The sequence below is a fragment of the Caenorhabditis briggsae genome, assembly GCF_000004555.2.
Source record: "Caenorhabditis briggsae complete genome, chrI, whole genome shotgun sequence".
Lineage (NCBI taxonomy): Eukaryota > Metazoa > Nematoda > Chromadorea > Rhabditida > Rhabditidae > Caenorhabditis > Caenorhabditis briggsae.
Window position 1 is genome coordinate 1,733,101 of NC_013489.2, and position 21,358 is coordinate 1,754,458.

General features: G+C 38.6%; 5 protein-coding genes across 5 annotated transcripts in view; 3 read left to right on the forward strand and 2 right to left on the reverse strand.

Annotated features, from left to right (window-relative positions):
- The window catches only part of CBG22009, a gene marked incomplete at both ends in the record, with an annotated part of 6,825 nt that extends 6,047 nt beyond the window's left edge, over positions 1-778 (forward strand). Inside the window, 2 exons of the mRNA XM_045241270.1 lie at positions 332-436; positions 626-778. Of these exons, the coding sequence (XP_045097451.1) occupies positions 332-436; positions 626-778 (258 nt within the window). The remainder of the gene's footprint in view (positions 1-331; positions 437-625) is intronic.
- A 697-nt stretch (positions 779-1,475) lies between these two features.
- CBG22010 lies at positions 1,476-2,120 on the reverse strand (the record flags this gene model as incomplete). Its single annotated transcript, XM_002638763.1, has 4 exons — positions 1,476-1,682; positions 1,740-1,846; positions 1,896-1,970; positions 2,021-2,120. 4 exons carry the CDS (start codon positions 2,118-2,120, stop codon positions 1,476-1,478), a joined length of 489 nt encoding a protein of 162 aa, XP_002638809.1.
- A 971-nt stretch (positions 2,121-3,091) lies between these two features.
- CBG22011 lies at positions 3,092-4,625 on the forward strand (the record flags this gene model as incomplete). The annotated part of the gene is made up of 3 exons (XM_002638764.1): positions 3,092-3,166; positions 3,211-3,321; positions 4,125-4,625. 3 exons carry the CDS (start codon positions 3,092-3,094, stop codon positions 4,623-4,625), a joined length of 687 nt encoding a protein of 228 aa, XP_002638810.1.
- Positions 4,626-5,320: 695 nt separating this feature from the next.
- Positions 5,321-9,473, reverse strand: CBG22012 (the record flags this gene model as incomplete). Its single annotated transcript, XM_002638765.1, has 4 exons — positions 5,321-6,346; positions 7,789-8,262; positions 8,399-8,614; positions 9,348-9,473. The coding sequence occupies 4 exons, from the start codon at positions 9,471-9,473 to the stop codon at positions 5,321-5,323; spliced, it is 1,842 nt and encodes a 613-aa protein (XP_002638811.1).
- A 1,799-nt stretch (positions 9,474-11,272) lies between these two features.
- On the forward strand, positions 11,273-21,358 carry CBG22013 (the record flags this gene model as incomplete). Its single annotated transcript, XM_002638766.1, has 15 exons — positions 11,273-11,454; positions 11,632-11,791; positions 12,284-12,625; positions 13,372-13,622; positions 14,861-15,217; positions 15,264-15,385; positions 16,573-16,808; positions 17,806-18,242; positions 19,042-19,372; positions 19,429-19,517; positions 19,568-19,763; positions 20,159-20,325; positions 20,731-20,993; positions 21,070-21,255; positions 21,309-21,358. The coding sequence occupies 15 exons, from the start codon at positions 11,273-11,275 to the stop codon at positions 21,356-21,358; spliced, it is 3,369 nt and encodes a 1,122-aa protein (XP_002638812.1).

The following is a 21,358-nucleotide window of genomic DNA, read 5'->3' on the forward strand; positions in this document are numbered from 1 at the left end:
GGAAGAAAAATTGACAAAAACCTAGAAAACTCTTGAAAAAACCGAAAAAAAAGTGAAAACGAGCGAAAAAATTTTAAAAGTTTGAATTCGCGCGCTTTTACTCACCGGCCTAGAAAAAACCTCGTCCCTAAGGGCTTTCAGCGTATTTTTCGATGCGTTTTTCTCGATGAAAGAATTTTTTTTGAATTTTTTCTTTATTTTTATGCCAATCTAAATGCATTTCTGCACATTTTGATGCAATAAAAAATTTCACCGTACACCCCCTTTAAAAAGAGATCACATGGCCTAGAAAACCCCAAAATCTAGGCCATCAAAAAAAAATTCCTTCCAGACCCTTCTCCCGGCTCCAATGATTTCAACGAACGTCGTCTCGGGATTTCTCACCGGTCTTCTTGTGATTTTCGCCGTCGCCTATCTCCTGATTGCAGTGCTAAATGTGAGTATACGGTGGTCGTGGCCGAGAAATTTCTAGGCCATCGAAAATGTTTTGAAAAAAAAATAGATTTTTAAGCGATTTTAGGTCATTTTTCATGAATTTTGAGCTGATTGTCTGCAATTTTTGCCGAAAAATGCGATTTTTTAATGCATTTTAATCGATTTTCAGCCAAATTTCTCCAATTTTCAGACATGGTGCATGTACGTCGTCATCGATAGCTATCAACTGCTGAAAGTGCAAAAATCGCAAACGCGTGCTCCGTCCGTCGAAGAATACTGTGCTCCGAAGACGATCCAGCTGTCTCTCTATCCGAATCAAGTGATTCAGGCCACGGACTTCTAGGCCACGCACATTTCTAACCCTTTCTTTTTTTTCAAATTTCCGGTTGATTTTTATGTATATAATGATGGTCATTTTGTATCTTTTTGTGTCAGGGTCCAGCTTTAATTTTTCTTCTTGTGAACTTTAAATTTTTGAATATTTACCAATATATTTTTGTGTCATTTTTTTCGGATGCTTGCACTCTGAGTTCGATTATCTTGGTTCCTATAAGAGATATCCAAAAATGGCCAACTGATGAAATGCTTATCACATTATCAGCAACATTTGACCAGTTGAACATTTTTCGATAACTGTGATAGGACTTCTGATAATTAAACTTAAAGTGTACTCGATCCTTAAGGATCACATATATGCTTATTTTGAGCGGCTAGATTTTTTAGGTCACGACCTAGATTTTTTTAGGCCACGACCTAGATTTTTTTTTACGTCATGGCCTAGATTTTGTGGGTCATAACCTGGGTTATTAATTTCCACGTGAAATTAAAAATTTTGAACTTATACGTGAAATAAAAGTTGAATTTCTACGTGAAATTCTTAAAAATTGAATTTTAGCGTCTAGGCCATGACCCAAAAAATCTAGGTTATGACTCAGAAAATTTAGATGAGAGAAATCGTTTTAAGTGAAAAACAAAAAACAGCAAAAATCGACATAAAAAACCTAAACTTGTATAAAAATCAACACAAAAAAAACAAAAATTTAATAATCACACGATCCATCCTTCCATCCGTCTCGCCACCGTTCCATCACATTTTTACAGTTGAACGCCTGTTTTCCCGTTTTTTCATTCACTTTATTATGTAATTGACACATCCAAAGAGCAAATTCTTGGCGATTTTCGACTTTTGGCGGGTCCGATTTTAGGTCTTTTCGAAGGTCTTTCGCACAGAAATCACATGGATATGTCTGGAAAATTTTTAGAAAATTTTTTTGGGAAAATTTAAATTTAAAAAAAGTTCTAACCTGACCTAAAATTGTCATAAAACTCTTCGCGCGGCTTTTATCGTCTTCTGTTGGCTTCTCCGGATAGTAGACCGACATTGTGTGCAGTAAATTCCAAGTGGAGCGACCTGGAAAATGTTTTTTTCGAAATTTCGATTTGCCGGGAATTCAAAATACCCAATTCATCTTTATCGACTGGACACCCGTGTAGTTTTGCTCCTGTACTTGTGCCCGGTGCATTCTTCTCTTCTTCTGAAATTGCAAAAAATTGGAAAAATCTAGAAGTTTCCAGATTTTCCCACCTTTTTTCTTCATTTTCTCGGCCATCTCCCTGCCTTTCTTCATCATATCTTCGACACTGACACATGCTCGACACGGCTTTCCATCTGGACCGATTTCCATTCTGAAATTCAAAAAAAATGATGCAAAAAGTCCGAAATAGACTGAAATTTGATGAAAAATAGGTTTTCCAAACCGAAAAATTGTTTGGAAATCGATAAAAATAGTGAGGAACTCGAAAAAAATAGAGTTTAGAACTGAAATTTCTACTTTTAAATGCTGAAATATAAATTCTAAAAAAAGCGAAAAATGCAAACGCGCTTCACCTGCACTGGCGAGAGAGTGGAGGCGCCAGAGAAACAGGAGCGATGGCGAAATCGGATTTGCGCGGGAGCCATGTGTTTTTCAAATTTTTTCGGGGGGATTTTCAGCGATTTCCATGATTTTTTAAAGAAAAAATAAATAAAGAAAAGCCGGGGGAATTTGAAATTTCAGGGAAAAAACAAGATAAATAATCGGATATTTATTGAATTTGATTTTTCAAAAAAAAAATTTTTTTTCGAGGCGAAAAAATCTTAAAAAAACAGATTTTTACTATTTGTTTGCACCCAGCTCCTCCTCCACTCCTCGAAAAAAATAGAGTTTAGAACTGAAATTTCTACTTTTAAATGCTGAAATATAAATTCTAAAAAAAGCGAAAAATGCAAACGCGCTTCACCTGCACTGGCGAGAGAGTGGAGGCGCCAGAGAAACGGGAGCGATGGCGAAATCGGATTTGCGCGGGAGCCATGTGTTTTTCAAATATTTCGGGGGGATTTTCAGCGATTTCCATGATTTTTTAAAGAAAAAATAAATAAAGAAAAGCCGGGGGAATTTGAAATTCCAGGGAAAAAACAAGATAAATAATCGGATATTTATTGAATTTGATTTTTCAAAAAAAAAAAATTTTTTTTCGAGGCGAAAAAATCTAAAAAAAACAGATTTTTACTATTTGTTTGCACCCAGCTCCTCCTCCACTCCAGCTGATAATGCACACCTCTATCGTTTTTATCAATTTCCCGCAAATTTTTTTTTGCTTTTTTAGAAATGCAAAAATGAGTCAAAAAGTGAGAGATTTGGCGAAAAAAATCGACGATATTCTCAATTTGGATTCAAAATTGAAAAGAGATGTGGGTAGAAATTTTTTTGAATTTTCAGAAAAAACATTTTTCAGAGAGAAATTCCAACGTTGACCAAATTTTATAATCATTTGGAAAATGATGGAGATCTTGTCCCAAAGGGATTGGCTGAATTGACAGTTGGGATTATGAAATTAGCTAAAAGGGTGGGTATTTTGGAAAAAAATTTTGAAAAAAAATTGAAAAAATATAGAAAAATGAAAATGTAATTTTCCCAAAAATAATTTTCTGAAATTGAAAAAAAATTTAAATATCAATAAATCAAAACTTCTGAAAATAACCAATTTTTCCCAAAAAATTAGCTGAAAATCAAAATTTTAAAAATTGAAAAAAAATTTTCCTGAAAAATTTTTTTAATCTGAAGCAGTTTCTTCAATAATCTGAAAAATTTAAAAAGCTGAAAATTTCAAATGTTAAAAATAAACTGTAAAAAAGCATGAGAAATCAAAATCATTTTTTTGGAAAAACTTTGAAATTTGATTTTTTCAAAAATTTGAAAAAATAGAAAATGATATTTACCAAAATCAATGAAAAATCACTGAAAAATAGCTAAAAATCAGTCAAAAAAAGCTTTAAAAAGGCCTAAAATACTGTTAATTCTATCAAAAATTGTCTAAAAACGTCTGAAAATCAGTCAATCTAGTTTCGAATAATTTTTACGTTAATCAGTCAAAAATAGCTTAAAATATGCAAAAAATAGCTTAAATTGACGGAAAAACAGATACAAGTCAACTGGAATGGCTTAAAAGTAGCTTAAACCAGCATCAAATCAATCGAAAGTTCAGCGAAAAAAATTCAAATTACTCTGAAAATGCTTTAAAATCTTAATTTTGTCTAAAATGATTTATACATAAATCACTAGAAAATGACTGAAAAATAGCTGAAAATTAGTCTAAAATAGCTCAAAATCGCTCAAATTTTGCCAATTTTTCAACCAAAAAACTTCCAGGAAATCGAAGAAGTGGATAAGAAATGGAAGAAGACGGAGCACGATGACATCCCAAAGTCCGCCTCCAAATACAAGACTGATCCCTTCAAAACTCCGGTTTTCGAAATCTCAACCCGCCATTTAAAAATGTGTTGTCGCCAGCCAATCGATCATAATACCGTACCATGGATCCCCTATTGCTTATCCATTCTCTCCTACGACTTCATTTTATCAGCTGATGGTCTAGAAGGTGACGTCTCCAACGTATTGCACATCTGTGCGATGGCATCTCGAATTCAGTGGGCCGACCATTCGCATCTTCAGAAGTTATGGGATTTCATTTGGCGTCGAATCGAAACGGCGGATTTAAAGGAGCAGGCGCTTCGAAGCTATTGCGAGGTGGCGGTGGAAATGATGAAAAATGTGGATTACGAGATCTATGAGACATCGAGCCATCAACTGGTTCGGAGGGCGATCAGAGCGCTGAAAATGGGAAATCATGGAATTAGCCAAGCAGCGTGAGTATTTGCTCTGAAAATTGCTGAAAATCGGTTGAAAATAGGTCAAAAATGCCCTAAAATTGACTAAAAATTGCTTAAAATAGGCAGAAACAACATAGGCAGAAAATTGCTTGAAATTGGCTGAAATCGCATTAAATAGGTAAAAATGAGCTGAAAATAGGCTTAAAATAGGCTAAGAATAAGCTTGAAATGGTTTTAAATAGGATAAAATAGCTAAAAATTGGTCAAAATTTAGGATGGAATTCAGACAACGGTCCAAAATGTGGTGAAAATTGACTGAAAACGACCGAAAACAAGGCAAAAAATTGATAGGTTTATTTGGCTGAAAACGACTCGAAATAGACTTAAAATTATCAAAATTCACTGAAAATCATCAAAAATAGGTTTGGAACAGGTCAAAATAGCTAAAATAGGATTTAAAAAATGGCTATAGATAGGTCAAAATGGTTCAAATAAGTCGAAATGGCTTATCATGGGCTCCAAATGTGCTTAAAATAGGCTTGAAAAGGGTCTAAAATGACTGAAAATATGATAAAAATAGATCAAAAGTGGCTGAAAATAGGCCAAAACAGGCTAGAATAGGCTATCACACAGAAAAAATGAGGGGACGGACACCAGAAAAAACAGGATTTTTCAAAAAATGGACGCTGAGCAATCTGGCACCATTTGGAGCATAAAAGAAGGTTGAGATAGCAATTACACATCATTTGCAAGACACGTGGCACATCGAAAATCACTGGAATAGTTCAAGTGCGCTCCAGCGGCACACTTAAAATGCACCCATCCGGAGCATCCGAAGCATTGGCACGTTCCGGAACGAGCGGGCTTTTGACAGACAGGGCATTGATGTTTGGATGGCTTCTTTTTAGGTTGTTGGCGGACAGAAGATGGGCATGCAAGGGAAAGTGGAGGCATTGGGTTTGAGATTGATACAGTAGTGACGGGATCACGTGGAACGATCGTAGCTGATTGGGCAGGAGATCGGCAGGCAAGGGCAGCTGATTTCTTTGAAGCAAGGCAAGTGGTTTCTGGCTGGGTTTTGGCGACTGGATTCTTCGGAATTCGTCGTCTAGCTGAAACTTTCTTGACTGGCAGTCCTTGTTCTCCAAATCGGATTCTCTGAACGGCAACAGAAGCATTTTGGCGAACCTTTTCCACCTTGACCTTCTTCGCCGCCTGCCACCTCGCCTCCGACTCCTCCGTTTCCAACTGCCTCGCTGACTTGACTCTCTCCCGTTTGCCAGTCACCGGAAGATCCCAGACACGTAGACTTCTGATCTCCCGACTCTTGACATGAAGACATCTGTCCCAGTTGGCGATGGCTTGTTGGCGAGCGAGGAATAGGGTCCCAGCCGCTTTTGAGTAGTTTCTAGTTATCAAATAATCAATATCCATGTCAGGGTTGTTCTGGATGTCTCGATAGATTTGGTCGAAGAATGTAGGCATGGATTCTACTTCTACTTCTTGGCTTGTCTGGTTAAAATCTTCTGGCTCCACCGACCCATATCCTTCGTCCGCTTCATGAGAGACGCCTTCCTCCTTCTTCGGGCTCTCCAGGAAACTAAAATTGGTGATGACGTTGGGAGGAGGATCCATAGACCCTCCGATACTCTCCAACCACTTTTGAGTCTCAAAATCTTCACTGGCTGCTTCGGCAATCTGATCTGCGGATGGTTGGATTATGTCAGCGACCCATTCGATGCCAGATTCCATTTTTAAGTTCTGAAAAAACGAATTTTGAGTAAGCATCTGGAAGAAAGAGCTGGGTACACTATACCAAAAGTGGCGGAACTTGAACAATCAATAAAAAGCCCGGAACACAGTAATCCCGAAACCGGGAATTCGGAGAAAGAGAAAAAGTGGACAGCCATCCATCTAGCGTCTCATCTAGCGTCCTCCATCGTCGACCACGCCCCTGAACCGTTACGCAAGTACGCAACGCGGCACAGGGGCTCTGGGAAAGCGAGATAGTGTACGGGTGCATTGAGACGCAGAGAGACAGAAGTGTGGACCTATTTGGAGATCCTAGAAGTTTTGGAACATAGTAACGAAGGCTCTTCACCTAGCGGAGTTCTTGATTCCGAAACTTCAGCATACTGAATTCACCGTAGATTCTAGACAATCCAAATACTAAGGATTCTGAAGATTCAAAGATCCTGATAATTTTAAGGATCTTATAAATCCTCATGCGACAATATCCGGGTGTCGCATGATCCAGGTGGTTCCGAGAAGAAGACTCTGAAGCGGAGATTTACGGTTCCGAAATCTCCAGCTTCTATAGAGCCCTTTGATCTAGGTTCTAGAAGATCCTAGAAGCATACACTCCTGGAATCTGAAATTTCAAGTTCCTAGCTCGATGGTGCCATCTGACCCGGCATCAAATCTAGTCTAGCTTTTGGAAGCTTCAGATTTGGAATCCATATGACCTGATAGGTGTACAAGAATCATGAAACTTATTAGATTCATACATGGCCAGATGAGCTGAGAATCTAGAATCTTGGAGGTCCGATTTGCAGTCTGAGCCTGGTCGACGCGGCTGATATGGATTCTGATCAGGGATCTCTATGTTTCTAAAAATAGAGAACATCCTGGACCTTGCAGATCGTAGATCCAGCATCCTGGACCTTATTGACCGTAGATACATCATCCTGTACCTTGCAGAACCTATAATCTAGGTCCTAGAACCAGCATCGTAGGTTTTGCAAATTGTAGATCCAACGTCCTGGACTTCATATATCCTAGATCCAGCATCCTGTACCATGCACAACACAGATCCAGCATCCCGGACCTTGAATATCGTAGATCCAGAATCCAGGACTTGCAGATCGTGGATCCAACATCCTGGATCTTGTAGAGGCTTTGAGGGTCGTAGATCTAATTTTTTGACATCAGAATCAAGTGTTTTTTCCCTTTAGAAATTGTCCAAATTTGGGAAATCTAAGATTCCGAATTTTGACACCCTGTGGACGATTCGTCACTTCAACATAACAAAAAACATCATGAATATTTTATTTGAGCACATCGGGATCAAAGAAATCAAAATCACAGACAAATTTCAAACCGATTCGGTTCACCAAATCTAGATTAGAGTCAATCTAGCTATCCGACGAGCTCGCCGAGCATCCACTACACCGAAACGCGATGGTCCACTGATGCGCTCGAACCTTGGCGCATTTCAAGTGCACCCATTCGTGACATCCATTGCAAATGCATGTTCCCTGACCACTGGTCTTGTGACATTCCGGACATTTGTAGATTTTTCGAATCTTGTTTGATTTCGGCGTTTGTTGTAGCTCGACGTTCTCCTTGGGCTCTTCGATTTCGAGTTTGGGTTTTTTGGAAGGTTCTGGAAGCTCTTTGGATGGTCCCGGTCTTCCTCTTTTTGAAAGCTTTGAAATCTCTTCCTTGACATCCTGGGTAGATGGTCCTGGAAGCTCTTCTCTTGGTTTAGACGATGGTCCGGGTCTTCCTGGTTTTCCTCGTTTTGTAGATTCCTTCTTCACTGGCTCGGTCTTCTTTTTAACTGGAACCTTCTTCTTCTTCATTGGCTTATCCTCTTCTGGATCATAGTCTTTATCCATCTGGGTCGTCTGGTCAGCTTCCACGTCCCGGTCGGGGTGTTGACTTCGTTCCAACTCCTGAAAAGTTGAGAATTTTATTTGGCTCCCAAAATTTTGTGGAAGCTTCTGGAATTTTTTTTTGGAGGAATCTGGGATCAGCGCTTTTGCTTCCAAAAAAAGGACCTAGGATCTGCCATTTTCCAGGGATCCTTACCTCCCAGAACGCGTTGGCTTTTATATCGTTTGCCAGTCGCTTCGCCTCCTCCTTCTTCAGCTTCTCCATCGCTCGCTGACGAGCCATCCACCATTCGCCAGCTGCCTTCGACTGGTTTCGATACATAATGTACTCGAAATTCAGCTTTGGATTCCGAAATTGATCGTCGAGAATCTGATCGAAGTGTGTGTAGAGCGGTGGGTAGTGAGGCGATGTCTGAAAGATCGGGGGTTTAGAATTCTTGTCTAGAATCTGTCTTGAAGACGTCTGGACCAGTCTAGGCGTCTAGGACAATCTAAATTTAGTTAAATTCCGATTCAAATGGCTTTCATTGCTGTCAAAATCAGCAGAACTTTGTCCTAATCAATTTAGAGTGACCCAGATGATTCTAGAACCTTTTTGGCTCGATTTGCATTGAACATGACCAATTTTGGGTCAAAAATGGGCCAAGATGATCTAGAATTGGTCTAGTTGAATCTAAATTTTTCTAGAACCGTTTTGGCTCAAATTCGCCTGAAAAAAAAACCAATTTCGACTCAAAAATAGGTCAAGATAATTTAGAATAGGTCTAGATGGGTCCTGGAATTTCTCTAGGCTAGTCCGAATCGATCTAAAGTGATCTAGATGATTCTAGAACGTTTTCACTCAAATTGATCGAATTTGGCTTAAAAATGGTTCAAAATGGTCTAGAATTGGTCTAGTTTGGTCATCAAATTTGTCTAGACCAGTCCAAATCGATCTAAAGTGGTCTAGATTGTTCTGGAACCATTCTGGCTCAATTTGCATTGAAAATGACCAATTTCTGATCGAAAATGGGCCAAGATGGTCTAGAAACGGCCTCGGTGGGTCTAGATTGTTCTAGAACCGTTCCGTCTATCAAATTGCTTTATAAAATGACCACATCTGGGTTAAAACTGGGTCTAACTTGGTCTAGAACCTTCGCCCTCACCTCTGCTTCCTCTGACGACGTCTTCAAAAACGAGAAATCGGTGATGAGCCTATCCGGCGGTCCATCGTAGTGACCAATGCTCTTGAGCCATTCTGCTAGGTCTTCCAGCTCTTCCCGTGGCAGCATTCTTCTGGAATATTCTGGCTTAAAAAAGGAAAGAAGTTTTTGGCCTAAAAAAGAGAAGAGAGAGAGCAGAGAAAGAGATTCATGAGCACGAGAGATTTAGAGAGAAAAAAGATAAGAAGAAGAGGAATATAAGAATAGCGGGGTGTTGCTATGGGTAACATTAAAAGTAATAGAGAAGTCATGAGCGAAGAGTCATGAGGAGGATGAATCGAGAAAATTCCGTGGGTGTGGTCTTGAAAATCGTAGGAGATGCTCCAGAAACGGCTAGATTCTGTTGATGTGGTACTTTTTTCGATGAAAAATCTGATATTCTATGTCCCAGAATCGACCCTAACGAAGTCATCTACGATCAGTGCGAATTCGAGCTTGAAATGGTCCAAACACCCCGCCTTCAAATAGTCCATTTGGACTAAAATAGGCGGGAAAGCGGTCCAAACCAGAACGACTCAGGATCGATGAAGCGTAGGCGCTCCTTAAATGACCCTTGGCTATCCCAGATCTGGTTTGGACGGTTCTAAAATCTTCACCAATCATTTGGACCCGAAAATCCAGAATGTCGATTTCGGGTCCAAATTTTCTAAGCTCCAAAAAATCTAGGAAAATGCCGGGAAATCCAAGAATTCGATCATTGAAAACCACTGGAACAGTTGAGGAAAATGACCGATTTTTCTTCGTTTCCATACGAACCGGTTCGACTGGGTTTTGCCTTGTTTTCTTTTCTAATTTTCCCTCGTTCTTGTGTGTGTGTGCCGTGAAGTCCGCAACGAAACTTTGACGGGAAAATGCAGAGAGCGGGTGAGAAAAGGAGGTGCATTTGGAAGTGGAATTTCTGAAAGATTCTGAAGAGACTGAGAGATCCTAGAGAATGCTAGAACTTTCCAAAATGATCCCATTTTCAGTATGAATCATTCTAGACCGAGGTTGTCGGAAACAGTGTCCCAGCTTTTTGGTTAGGCTACTTTTGGGATGGGTAAAATGTGCCGGCCTAAAAGCTTCTGATTGGCTTTGTGTATTTCCGAAACCTGCAAACATTGGGCCTCAAATGGCTACTTGATTTGGGCCTATCTTAAATATGACTCCATCGATATAAAATAGCCAAAATTGGTCTAGGACTACTCCATCCAATGGATCAACTAAATCGATTGAAATTTGCCCGGATTTGGAATATCCGTGTAATCTATCTAGCCATGAAACAAATCGCATTACAATCTATCTAAAATCGATTTGAATTTGCTTAGAACCAGCCCAGATTGGTCTCGGATTTCTCAGGAACGGACGTGTTAGTCTAAATTTACCGGTGAAATCGGTTCCAAATAAGCTGTCAAGCTAGACATACATTCTAATCCAGCTTGGCTCTGTTCTGAAACATCATTCGAATTTCATCAGGCTAGATGGACATCCAATTGCCTCGGAAACGGATCAAAGTCGAAGACAAGCCTAGCTTGGACTAGAAGTGGTCTGATTATAAGTGAGAAGAATTTCACAATTCACAAGGCATCGATTCGAAAACGAGAGGTTATGGACAAATTGAGTGACTTGGAATTGGACTGAAACGGACTTGGAGCCTGAAGGAATTTTAAAAAAGAAAACTCACTTTCAAAGTTAGAATTCTCTAGCCAAAGTGACGTTTTGCCTGTCGTTTGAAAAAGGAACCCTATAAAAGCGACGTATAACGAGAAGAAGAGGAAAAACACACTGGAAATGAAGCCGCTCTCCTAAAGACTCTCTCTCTCTCTCTCTCTCTCTCTCTCTCTCTGTCTGGATCTAGCCACTCGTGAATGAAATGCATGACTGAATGCATGCACATCGCCTTCTTCCTCTTACTTTGTTTTTCTCTTCTTTTCCCCGTTTTTATGTACACCTACTTGTCTGAATCTCTAGCCTCCTCCGAAAAGTCCGCAACTTGCCCAAAACACCGCCACGCGAAGTTGCGGACTTTAGGGGGAAGGGAGCAGGAGAAAGAGGAAGAGCAAATGGGCCGGTTTATTGATATAAGATTGGAGAGGGGAAATCGGTAAAAGAGATTGTTGGAAGAATGGAAAAAAAGAGAAATTTTGGCCCAAAAATTTGAAATAAACTCGATTTTAGGTTCAATAAAAGTAGAAAATTCTAAATAACTTGCTGCAGAACAGCTGAAAATTCCAAAAATTAATTTCAGATGGACCAGCACTCGAAAGTACTCCATCGTCGTCGTCGTCTCGTTCATCGTTCACAAATGGGGACTGGAAACTCGAGATTTCATACTTCGAGAGGTTTTCGAACTCTTGGATCCTCTGCTCTCACTGATAAACATCAAAACGAATCAGTCGGAATCGGAGGTTTGTGGAAATATTGGGCATAAAAATAGGCTGAAAATAGGCTGGAAATGGTCCATGGGAAATGACCCAAAATCCATGAAAAAGTGTCTAAAATTCATTAAAAAAATGGTATCAAATCCATGAAAACTGGTCCACAATTCCTGAAAAATGCTTCGAATTTCATGGAAAATGGTCTGAAATTTATGAAGAATGGTCCAAAATTCACAGAAAATGGCCCAAAAATCATGAAAAATGGTCCAAAATTTATTTAAAATCGTTCAAAATCTATGAAAATTGGTCCAAAAATCATGAAAAAAGGTCCAAAAATCATGAAAAGGTTCAAAATCCATGAAAAATGGTCCAAAAATCATGAAAAGTGTCCGAAATTCATGGAATATGGTCCAAAATTCATGAAAAATATGAAAAATGGTCCAAAATTCATGAAAAATAGTCCAAAATTCATGAAAAATAGTCCAAAAAAGTCAAAATAGTCCAAAAAAGTCAAAATTGCAGATTCTAACGATGCAACTCGTGGATGACGTCATCAAGCTCTCAATGATCGAAACCATCGATGGACATCGTTCGATGAATGAAAAAACAGAGGAGAATGTTCGCAAATTGGTGAAATTCGCGATTCGCGAATCGCTGAGAACCATGCATCGTGGCTATTCGATGAGTCCGAATTTTCAAATTTCCGACGAAATTTGTAGATTTTTGGCCAGATGGTTTTTGGCTGAAAGACGCGTGGATACGGTAGAAATGGATTTGGATGAGTCGTCGATTGATTTGAAATCGGATGGAAGGAAATTTGAGAATCATTATTTATCGTTGGAAGGTTTGTCTGTTTGCCCGGATGTCCGGATTTTTAGAATTTCTGATTTCCCGAATTTTTGAATTTCCAAATTTCTGATTTTTGGAATTCCAGATTTTCAGACCAGCGACGTTTTAGAACCGGTTCTAAAATGGTCAGTTACGAAATGGCCCAGCTAGGCATTGAGAACAGGTCGTTTCAGAACCGCTCCTTTCTCAACTGACCATCTCGCAACCGGTCATTTTGCAACCGCTCTGAAATACGCGGTTTCAAAACGGTCCGGTTGTGAAAAATGGTCAATTGGACATTCTAGAACTGGTCATTTCGCAACTTGGCGTTTTAGAACTAGTCATTTTGCAACCGTTCTTTAACGTGCAGTTATGAGACGTCCTGTTGCAGTACGGTCAATTGCGAAATGGCCATCTGGACGTTTTAGAACCGGTCATTTTGAAACCGTTCGAAAATATGCTGTTCTAGAATATCCGGTTGCAAAACAGTCAGTTGTGAAATGGCCTTCTGGACATTCTGAAATCGGTCATTTCGCAACTTACCATTTCACAACCAGACGTTTCAGAACTGGTCATTTCCTTTTTAGAGCAAGCGGTTCTAAAATGTCCGGTTGCAAAACGGTCAGTTGCGAAATGGTCAGCTGGACATTCTGGAATCGGTCTTTTCGCAACCGAGACGCTTTCGAACTTTTTTTCCGAATTTTCGATTTTCTGATTTTCCGAAAATTTGGAATTTCTGATTTTCCAAATATTGATTTTTTCTGAAATTCCTAGATTTTCAGATTCCTCAAAAACCCCTTAACTTTCCAGGCCTAATCCATCTGTCCTTCGGCTCGAAGTGCGTCAACAAACATGCCGCATGGAATGGAGCGATGCAAATTCTGAATAAAATTCTAAAATCTGGTCGTCTGAATTCCCAAATCGTCGAATCTATCGTTTCGATTCTATGGGAAAAACGGAAATCCTACACGTCAGAATACTTGCGAACCGCGTTTTGTGCACTATTGGCTACAGTAATCCCACAGGATGTTAGGTAAGTGGCAAGCGCCTGAAAATGGCAAATTTGGGAGGCTAAAAAGTGATTTTAGGTCCAAAATTTGTCGAATTTCGGCACAAAAATCAGGATTTTGAGCCGAAAATGTAGATTTTGAATCTCGAAATTTCAATTTTTCGACCCAAAAAATCAGGATTTTCTTGCTTGAAATTGTCTTTTTTTTTCTTTTTTTTTCCTCATTTTTTTTACAAATTCAGGATTTTTTTTCAGAAAAATTTTGCATAAATCGAAATTAATCAAAAATCCAAAAATTTAAAAATTTCCACTATCTGAACTCTAAATTTCCCGATTTTTTGGGTTATTTTTAGCCAAGTTTTCGAATTTTGGACAAGTTTGGAAATTCAAAATTCAAACATAACCAAATTCGATTTTTTGGATTTTTTAGATTTTAGAGTTTTGGGATTTTCAGTTTTTATGTTTTTCAAGTTTTCAGAAAATCAAAAAAATTCGAAAAGTCCCAAAATTCAGAAATCAGAAAATCAAGAAATTCAAAATTTTTTGTTGTTGGAATTTTCAGATTTTCTGATTTTAAAGAGTTTCTGAAATTCCTAAAAATCCAAAAATCTGAAAATTGATAACTTGAAAATTCAAAAAAACCTGAAAATCCGAAAAATACAAATAATATCTGAAAACTCAAAATTTTGAAATTCCAACAAAATTCATAAATCCAACATTCGGAAAAATTTCACTATCTGAAACTCTAAATTTTCCGATTTTTGTGTTATTTTGAGCCAATTTTGTTAAAGTCTGAAAACCCAAAAATTCAAAAATTTTGAAAATTCAAATAAAACCAAATTGGATTTTTTGAATTTTTTAGATTTTTTTTGGGATTTTTGGAATTTTCAGATTTTCAGAATTTTTTAGATTCTTGGATTCTTTAGCTTTTAGATTTTTGGATTTTCAGTTTTTCTGTTTTTCAAATTTTCAAAATATCCAAAAAATTCGAAAAATCTACAAGTTTCTGAAAATTCTAAAAATCCAAAATACTGAAAATTTGAAAATTCAAAAAAATCTGAGAATTCGGAAAAACTGAAATCCCAAAAAATTCAAAAATCTAAAAAAATCCAAAAATCTGAAAATCTAAGAATCCAAGAATATCTGAAAATTCAAAAAATCCAAAAAATCTGAAATCCGATTTTTTTTGGTTATTTTAAGCTAATTTTTCAGATTCTGACCTCCAAAATGATCTTTTTAAACCAGAAAAATGCGATTTTCAGATTTTTCGACCCCAAAATTTATGTTTTTAGCCAATCCCCGCCATTTCCATCCCACGAAACTCCGATTTTCAGATTCGGCCACCTCCGAATGCCATCGATCGACTCCATCCTCAAGTACACTCTATCTCTAATGCCCAACGTCACATCACTCCCAAATGCGGCGATTTTGACTGAGAATATTCTGAAATTCCGTTCGAAACAAGTCTCAAAAGAGACGATTCGTCTGATTTGGGATACTGTATCCAGGACGAGTCCCGCGTGTTTCGAGGTCTTAAGACTGCTCTCGGCATTGGTTTCGTTTACGGAATTCGAGGAAAATTCTAGATTTGCAAACGACGAAAATGTGGGAAAATGGAGGTAGAACAGTTCTAGAACGTCACAGTTCTGAAATGTCACTTTTCAGTCTCCGAAAAGACGTCATCGAGTGGTTGCTCATCGATCCGAGTGCTCACAGTCACCAGTTGATTCACGAGCTGTGTCATTATCATCCATCGTTTTGTTATGAAACGGACGAACCGAACACAGGTGTGTCATTTCGCAACCGGACGACGTTTTAAAGCCGGTTCTGAAATGTCCGGTTGTAAAATGGCCAGCTAGGTATTCTAGAACCGGATGTAATGGACCCCGACAATATAAAACCGATATTTCTTTCAATCGAACGTTTTAGAACTGACCTATTCGCAACTAGTCGTCTTAGAACCGGACGTTATAGAACCAGACATTCTGAGACCTAAAACTTTGGAATTTTAGAATCAACCATTTCGCAACCGGTTCGTTTTGACACCGGTGTGATTCTGAACTGGTCATTTTTCAACTAACCGTTTCGCAACCCAGACGTTTTAGAACCGCTCACTTTGTCTTGGTTTTAAAACTCGCTGTTCCAAAATGTCCGGTTGCGAAACAGTCAGTTGCGAAATGGCCATTCTAGAACAGGTCGTTTCAAAATCGGTCATTTCTCACCCAAGACTTTTTGAAACCAATCGTTTTGCAACTGTTCTAAAACACATAGTTTTGAAACGTCGGGTTGCGAAACGGTCAGTTGCAAAATGGTCAGCTGGACATTTTAGAACCGGTCATTTTGCAACTGGAAGTTTTAGAACCGCTACGTTTTAGAACCAAACATTCTGAGACAGGAATCTTCGAAATCGGACGTTTCAGAACCGTTCCTTTCACAACTGACCATTTCGCAACCGGGTTGTTTCGAAACCGGAATGGTTCTAAAATGTCCAGTTGAAAAATGGTCAGTTACGAAATGACCATCTGGACATTCTAGAACCGTTCATTTCGCAACTGGACGTTTTCGAACCGGCCGTTTCGCAAACGTTTTAAAACAAGCGGTCCGATTTTCACACAGTTTTGAAACTTCGGGTTGCGAAACAGTCAATTGTGAAATGACCATTTGTTGCGAATTCTCGAACCGTTAGTTTTGCAACCGGACGCTTTATAACCGGCCGTTTCGCAACCGTTTGAAAAATATGGTTACAAAGCGTCCTGTTGTGAAACGGTCAGTTGCGAAATGGCCATTTGGGCATTCTAGAACCAGCCATTTCGCAACTGAGACGTTTTAGAACCGTGACGTTAGTGAACCGGATATCTATTTTGCAACCATTTCAAAACAAACGGTTCTGAAACGTCCGGTCGCAGAATTACCGGTTCTGAAACGCCGAAAACCCGAAAAATCTGAATTCTTTACCTAAAATATCGATTTCCAGATGACCAGCTTCTCCGAAACCTCAAAACGTGTCATCTCCTCCATTTCTCATCATCTACAGTACCTCACAAAGCTACAGTAACCCAAATGCGACCAACCGATGCGAAAATCGACGAAATTGTGAATTATGTGGACTGTAAACTGAAATCAATGCTTTCCACCGAGCTAACACTACCGGTTTTTGTGTTGAGCTACGAGTTTTCGCTGAAATTTCCAGAAGTTTCGTTTGATTTCGATGTGAGTCTGAAGATGCAAAAAATCTGAAAATCCAGAAATTTGGAAATCTAAAAACCCGAAAGTTCAAAATTCCGAAAATCCCAAAAATCTGAAACTTCGAAAATTTGAGATTTTAAAAATTAAATAATCGGAAAACCTAAAAATCACTAAAGATCTGTAAAATGGTCGGTTTTGAAGCACCCGGTTACCAAAACTAATAGTTCGAAAACGTCTCGGTTGCGAAACGGTCAGTTGTAAAATGACCGGTTCTAAAATGTCCCGGTTGCCAAATGACCGGATTCCGAACTTATGGTTGCGATTTGGACAGCTGCTGAATGGGAAATTCTAAAACGTCTCAGTTGCGAAAAGACCGGTTCTAAAACGTCCAGCTGGTCATTTCGCAACTGACCGTTCTGCAACAAGAAGTTTCATAGCTGCAGGTTATAGAACGGTTTCAAAATGACCGGTTCTAAAACGCCCAGGTGGCCATTTCGCAACTGACCGTTTTGCAACCGGACGTTTCGTAACTGCACGATGAAGAACGGTTGCAAAATGACTAGTTCTAAAACGCCCAGTTGCGAAATGACCAGTTCTAGAATGTCCAATTGACCATTTTTCACAACCGGACGTTTTTGAAACCGCGTATTTCAGAACGGTTGCGAAATGACCGGTTGCGAAATGGTCAGTTGACCATTTTAGAACCGGTTCTAAAACGTCGCTGGTCTGAAAATCTGGAATTCCAAAAAGCAATTGACCGCTTTGCAACCGGACACGAGAGACACTATTTTGTGCGTCTTTGAGGAGGCTTATGTGTTTTTTAAAAATTTCAAAACTGGTGAAATGACGGGCCCACCGGGCCGGGCCTCCGAATTTCCGAAAAAAGGAAATTTGAAAATCCGAGAAAATCTAAAATTCCGAAAATCAAAGAAACCTGAACATTTTGGAATTCAAGTAGTCTGAGAAGTTTCACTATCTTGAAAATTCGAAAATTCAGAATTTTCGACCCAACTTTTTGCAGCTAATCTACAAACGTCTACCTCATCTCCTTCAGGAATTGGAACCCACCGAATTCCTCCAATCGATTCAAAATTTCAGCGAATGGCCTGAATTTTTGGAATTCCCGCCGAAATTTGTCGCCGACTTCGATTGTCTAATGGCCTATTTCTTGAAAAACGTCGAAAATCAGCTAATCGATATGACGAAAAAATGGGAAACGAATCCTGGGAAAATTGTGGAAACCCTAGCGGATTACTGTCGAAAATGGCCGAAAATGAGAGGGGAAATGTGCAAATCGATGCAATTCAATCGATTTGTGAACAATTGGATATTGGAAACTGAAGGGGATCCGTATGAGATGAGCAATCGATTTGAGAAATATTCATTTTTGTTATCATATCGACATTTGCTGAAAACGAGAGACACTATTTTGTGCGTCTTTGAGGAAGGGGGGGGGGGGTGAAGGGTTTCTGAGAAAATCGATAATTTGGAAATCTGAAAATCTGAAAATTAAGGTTTTTTCTCCAGAATTTCGAGACGTCGATTTGCAGAATTCTAGATCCTTTCAGGTTTTTAGAAATTGAAAGTTGTCTGAATTTTCAGATTTTTCTAAATTTTTAAACTTTTAGATTTTTTTCAAAATTTTGTATTTTTAGGTTTTTTTTAGAGATTTCAAAAATGTGGATTTTTTCTAGAAATTCAGAATTTTGAAATGTTAGAAAAAATCGAATTTCTGGAACCTCTGAAAAATCAACTATTTTTTAAATTTTCAAAATTAAATCTTGGAAAACAATTGAAATTTCAAAAACTCAGAAAATCCAAAAATCTGAAAAATTGAATTTTTTGAAAAATCAGAAATTTCCAAATACACAAGTTCTTGGAAATTCTAAGAATCCAGAAATCCGTGAATCCGGTAATTCAGAAATCCAAAAATCTAAGAATCCAGACATCCAGAAACTCAGGAATCCAGAGATCCTAAGAATCCGGGAATCTAGAAATTCTGGAATCTAGCAATCTAGGAATCTAGGAATTCAGGAATCCAGGAGGGCTGGAATTCTGGAATCCAAGAATCCAGGAATCCTGAAATCCTGGAATCCTGGAGCCTAGAAATCCATAGGTTCTGGAATCCAGGAATCCATGAATCCAGATATCTAAGAATCTAAGAATTCAGGAATCCTAAGGATCATAAGGATTCTAAGGATATTAAAGATCCTTAGAATCCTAAGAATTCTAAGAATCTGAAAATCGAAATTTCCAGATCCCGTGCCAACCACCTGCTCGTTGCTCAATCCGTCACTCCTCAAGACCTCTACATCTTCAATAAGCTCATTTGCTCATCATTCCTTCGGAATCTCGTTCCACCCCGTCGTGTGATTGGTCCCTCATTCGATGGACCCACAGTTGCACTGTACCCCAAAAACCTTGAATTCGATCAGCGATCTGTGAAAATCTATCTGAAACGACTGAAAAAATCGCCGTTCCTGGCTCAGAACATTGTCAGAATGATTCTAGAAAATCGCAACGATGACACGTGGCATTTACATGCTACAGTACTGAAAATTGTGATGGAGGATGAGCAATTGCTTACGGTAGGAGTTTTGTACCCTATTTTAGGAAAAAAAACGTTCAATTTTTTAATTTTTAGGTCTGCATTGCCACAATTCCCAACATGATACGGTACCTGAAAATGTACCAAATCCATTTCCCCCCAAAATCACTTTCTGTCCGATTTTTGTAAGTTTTCTGTGTGTCCGCGCATCCGGATGTCCGCGCATTTTTTCCAGAATCATCGACAAGTCTTCCATCACCTCCTGTCAAAAATATTTGCGAAAACCCAAAGAAAACGGACACCTAATCAGCCCAATTAACCTAATTACCCTGTTCGGTTGCGAGAAATCCACGTGGAAACGGATGATTCTCCAGTTTTGGTGTCAATTCGAACGAGAACCAGCACTGGTGGCAGAGAGGTTTTATGAATTTGTGAGTTTGAGAAAAGTGGTTCAAAATTCATGAAAAATGGTCCAAAATCCATGAAAAATGGTCCAAAATTTGTGAAAAATAGTCCAAAACTCACTAAAAATGGGCAAAAATCTATGAAAATGGTTCGAAATTCACTAAAAATGGGCCAAAATCCATGAAAAGTTGCCCAAAATTCATGAAAAAATGATTCAAAACTCGCTAAAAAAGGTCAAAAATTCATGAAAAATGGTCAAAAAAAATATGAAAAATGTTCCAAAATTCATGAAAAATGGTCAAAAATTCATAAAAATGTTCAGAAATTCATGGAAAATCATCCAAAAATCATGAAAAATGGTCCGAAATTCATGAAAAATGCTCCAAAATCCATTAAAAAATGCCCAAAATTAACTTTTCAGGCCTCCGAATCTGTGGACCTTGGCCTTCAAACTCGTGTTGTCTGTATTTTAAGGGCGTTGACAAGCAGTGAGTACTGTAGAAATGTTCTACAAGATGAGCAATTGAAAATGGCATTCGATTTGACGTATCGAGCGATTTGGATGGTTTTGGTGAAGGATCAGTGCAGGTGTGTGCACTAGAAATTTGAAAAATTTTCGAAAAAAGTATTTTCTAGGCCATGACCTAGTTTTTCATGTTTTTAGGTCATGACCTAATTTTTTAATTTTTCTAGGTCATGACCTATTTTTTTTCTAGGTCACGACCCAATTTTTTCTAGGCCATGACCCACTTTTTTCTAGGTCACGACCCAATTTTTTCTAGGTCACGACCCAATTTTTCCTAGGTCACGACCCAATTTTTTCTAGGTCACGACCCAATTTTTTCTAGGTCATGACCCAATTTTTGAATTTCATGACCTAATTTTTGAATTTCATGACCTAATTTTTGACTTTTCTAGGTCATGACATAGTTTTCGACTTTTCTAGGTCATGACCTAGTTTTCTAAAAATCGTCTAAAATTGCAAATTTTCAGCCCGGAAATTCTGGAATTGTGTGACGATTCGAAACTTCGAAACGATCTCCTTGGCTATCGTATCCCGCAAATCCCGCCAGGACACATCGACGACTTTCGTTTATACGAAATGCGCGTCGCGTTTTCGGTGGAGAACTTTTTGAAATTCGGAATCGAGTCTGGAGAAGATACGGTGGATTTCATGGATTTCGGGCTGGCCGAATTTTATAAGCAGTTAAATGAGAATTTGACAGAGGAAGCGATTCGAGGGAATGAGAAGAGAAGTGAGATGATTTCCATGGATTACTGTAACTCAAAATCACTCTTTTAATCAAAAAAATGACAAAAAAGCTTCTTTAGGATTACTGTACCCTCTTTTCTTTCGAAAAATCTGCGTTCTGGGGGTTCAACGGATGATTGGCGGCTCAACGGCGGATGAGTTTCAGGAAGCTTCAAAAAAAGAATACGGAAGATTACTGTACTTTTTTCTTATCTCTAAAAAATGTGTATTTTCCAGTATTTTCAGATTTTTGGAATTTTCAAAAAGTTTGAGTTTTCGGGATATTTAGACTTGGAAGTTTTGGAAATTTGAATTTCAGAGGTACAGAGGTACAGTAACCTTACAGTAACCTATCAGAACCTACAGTAA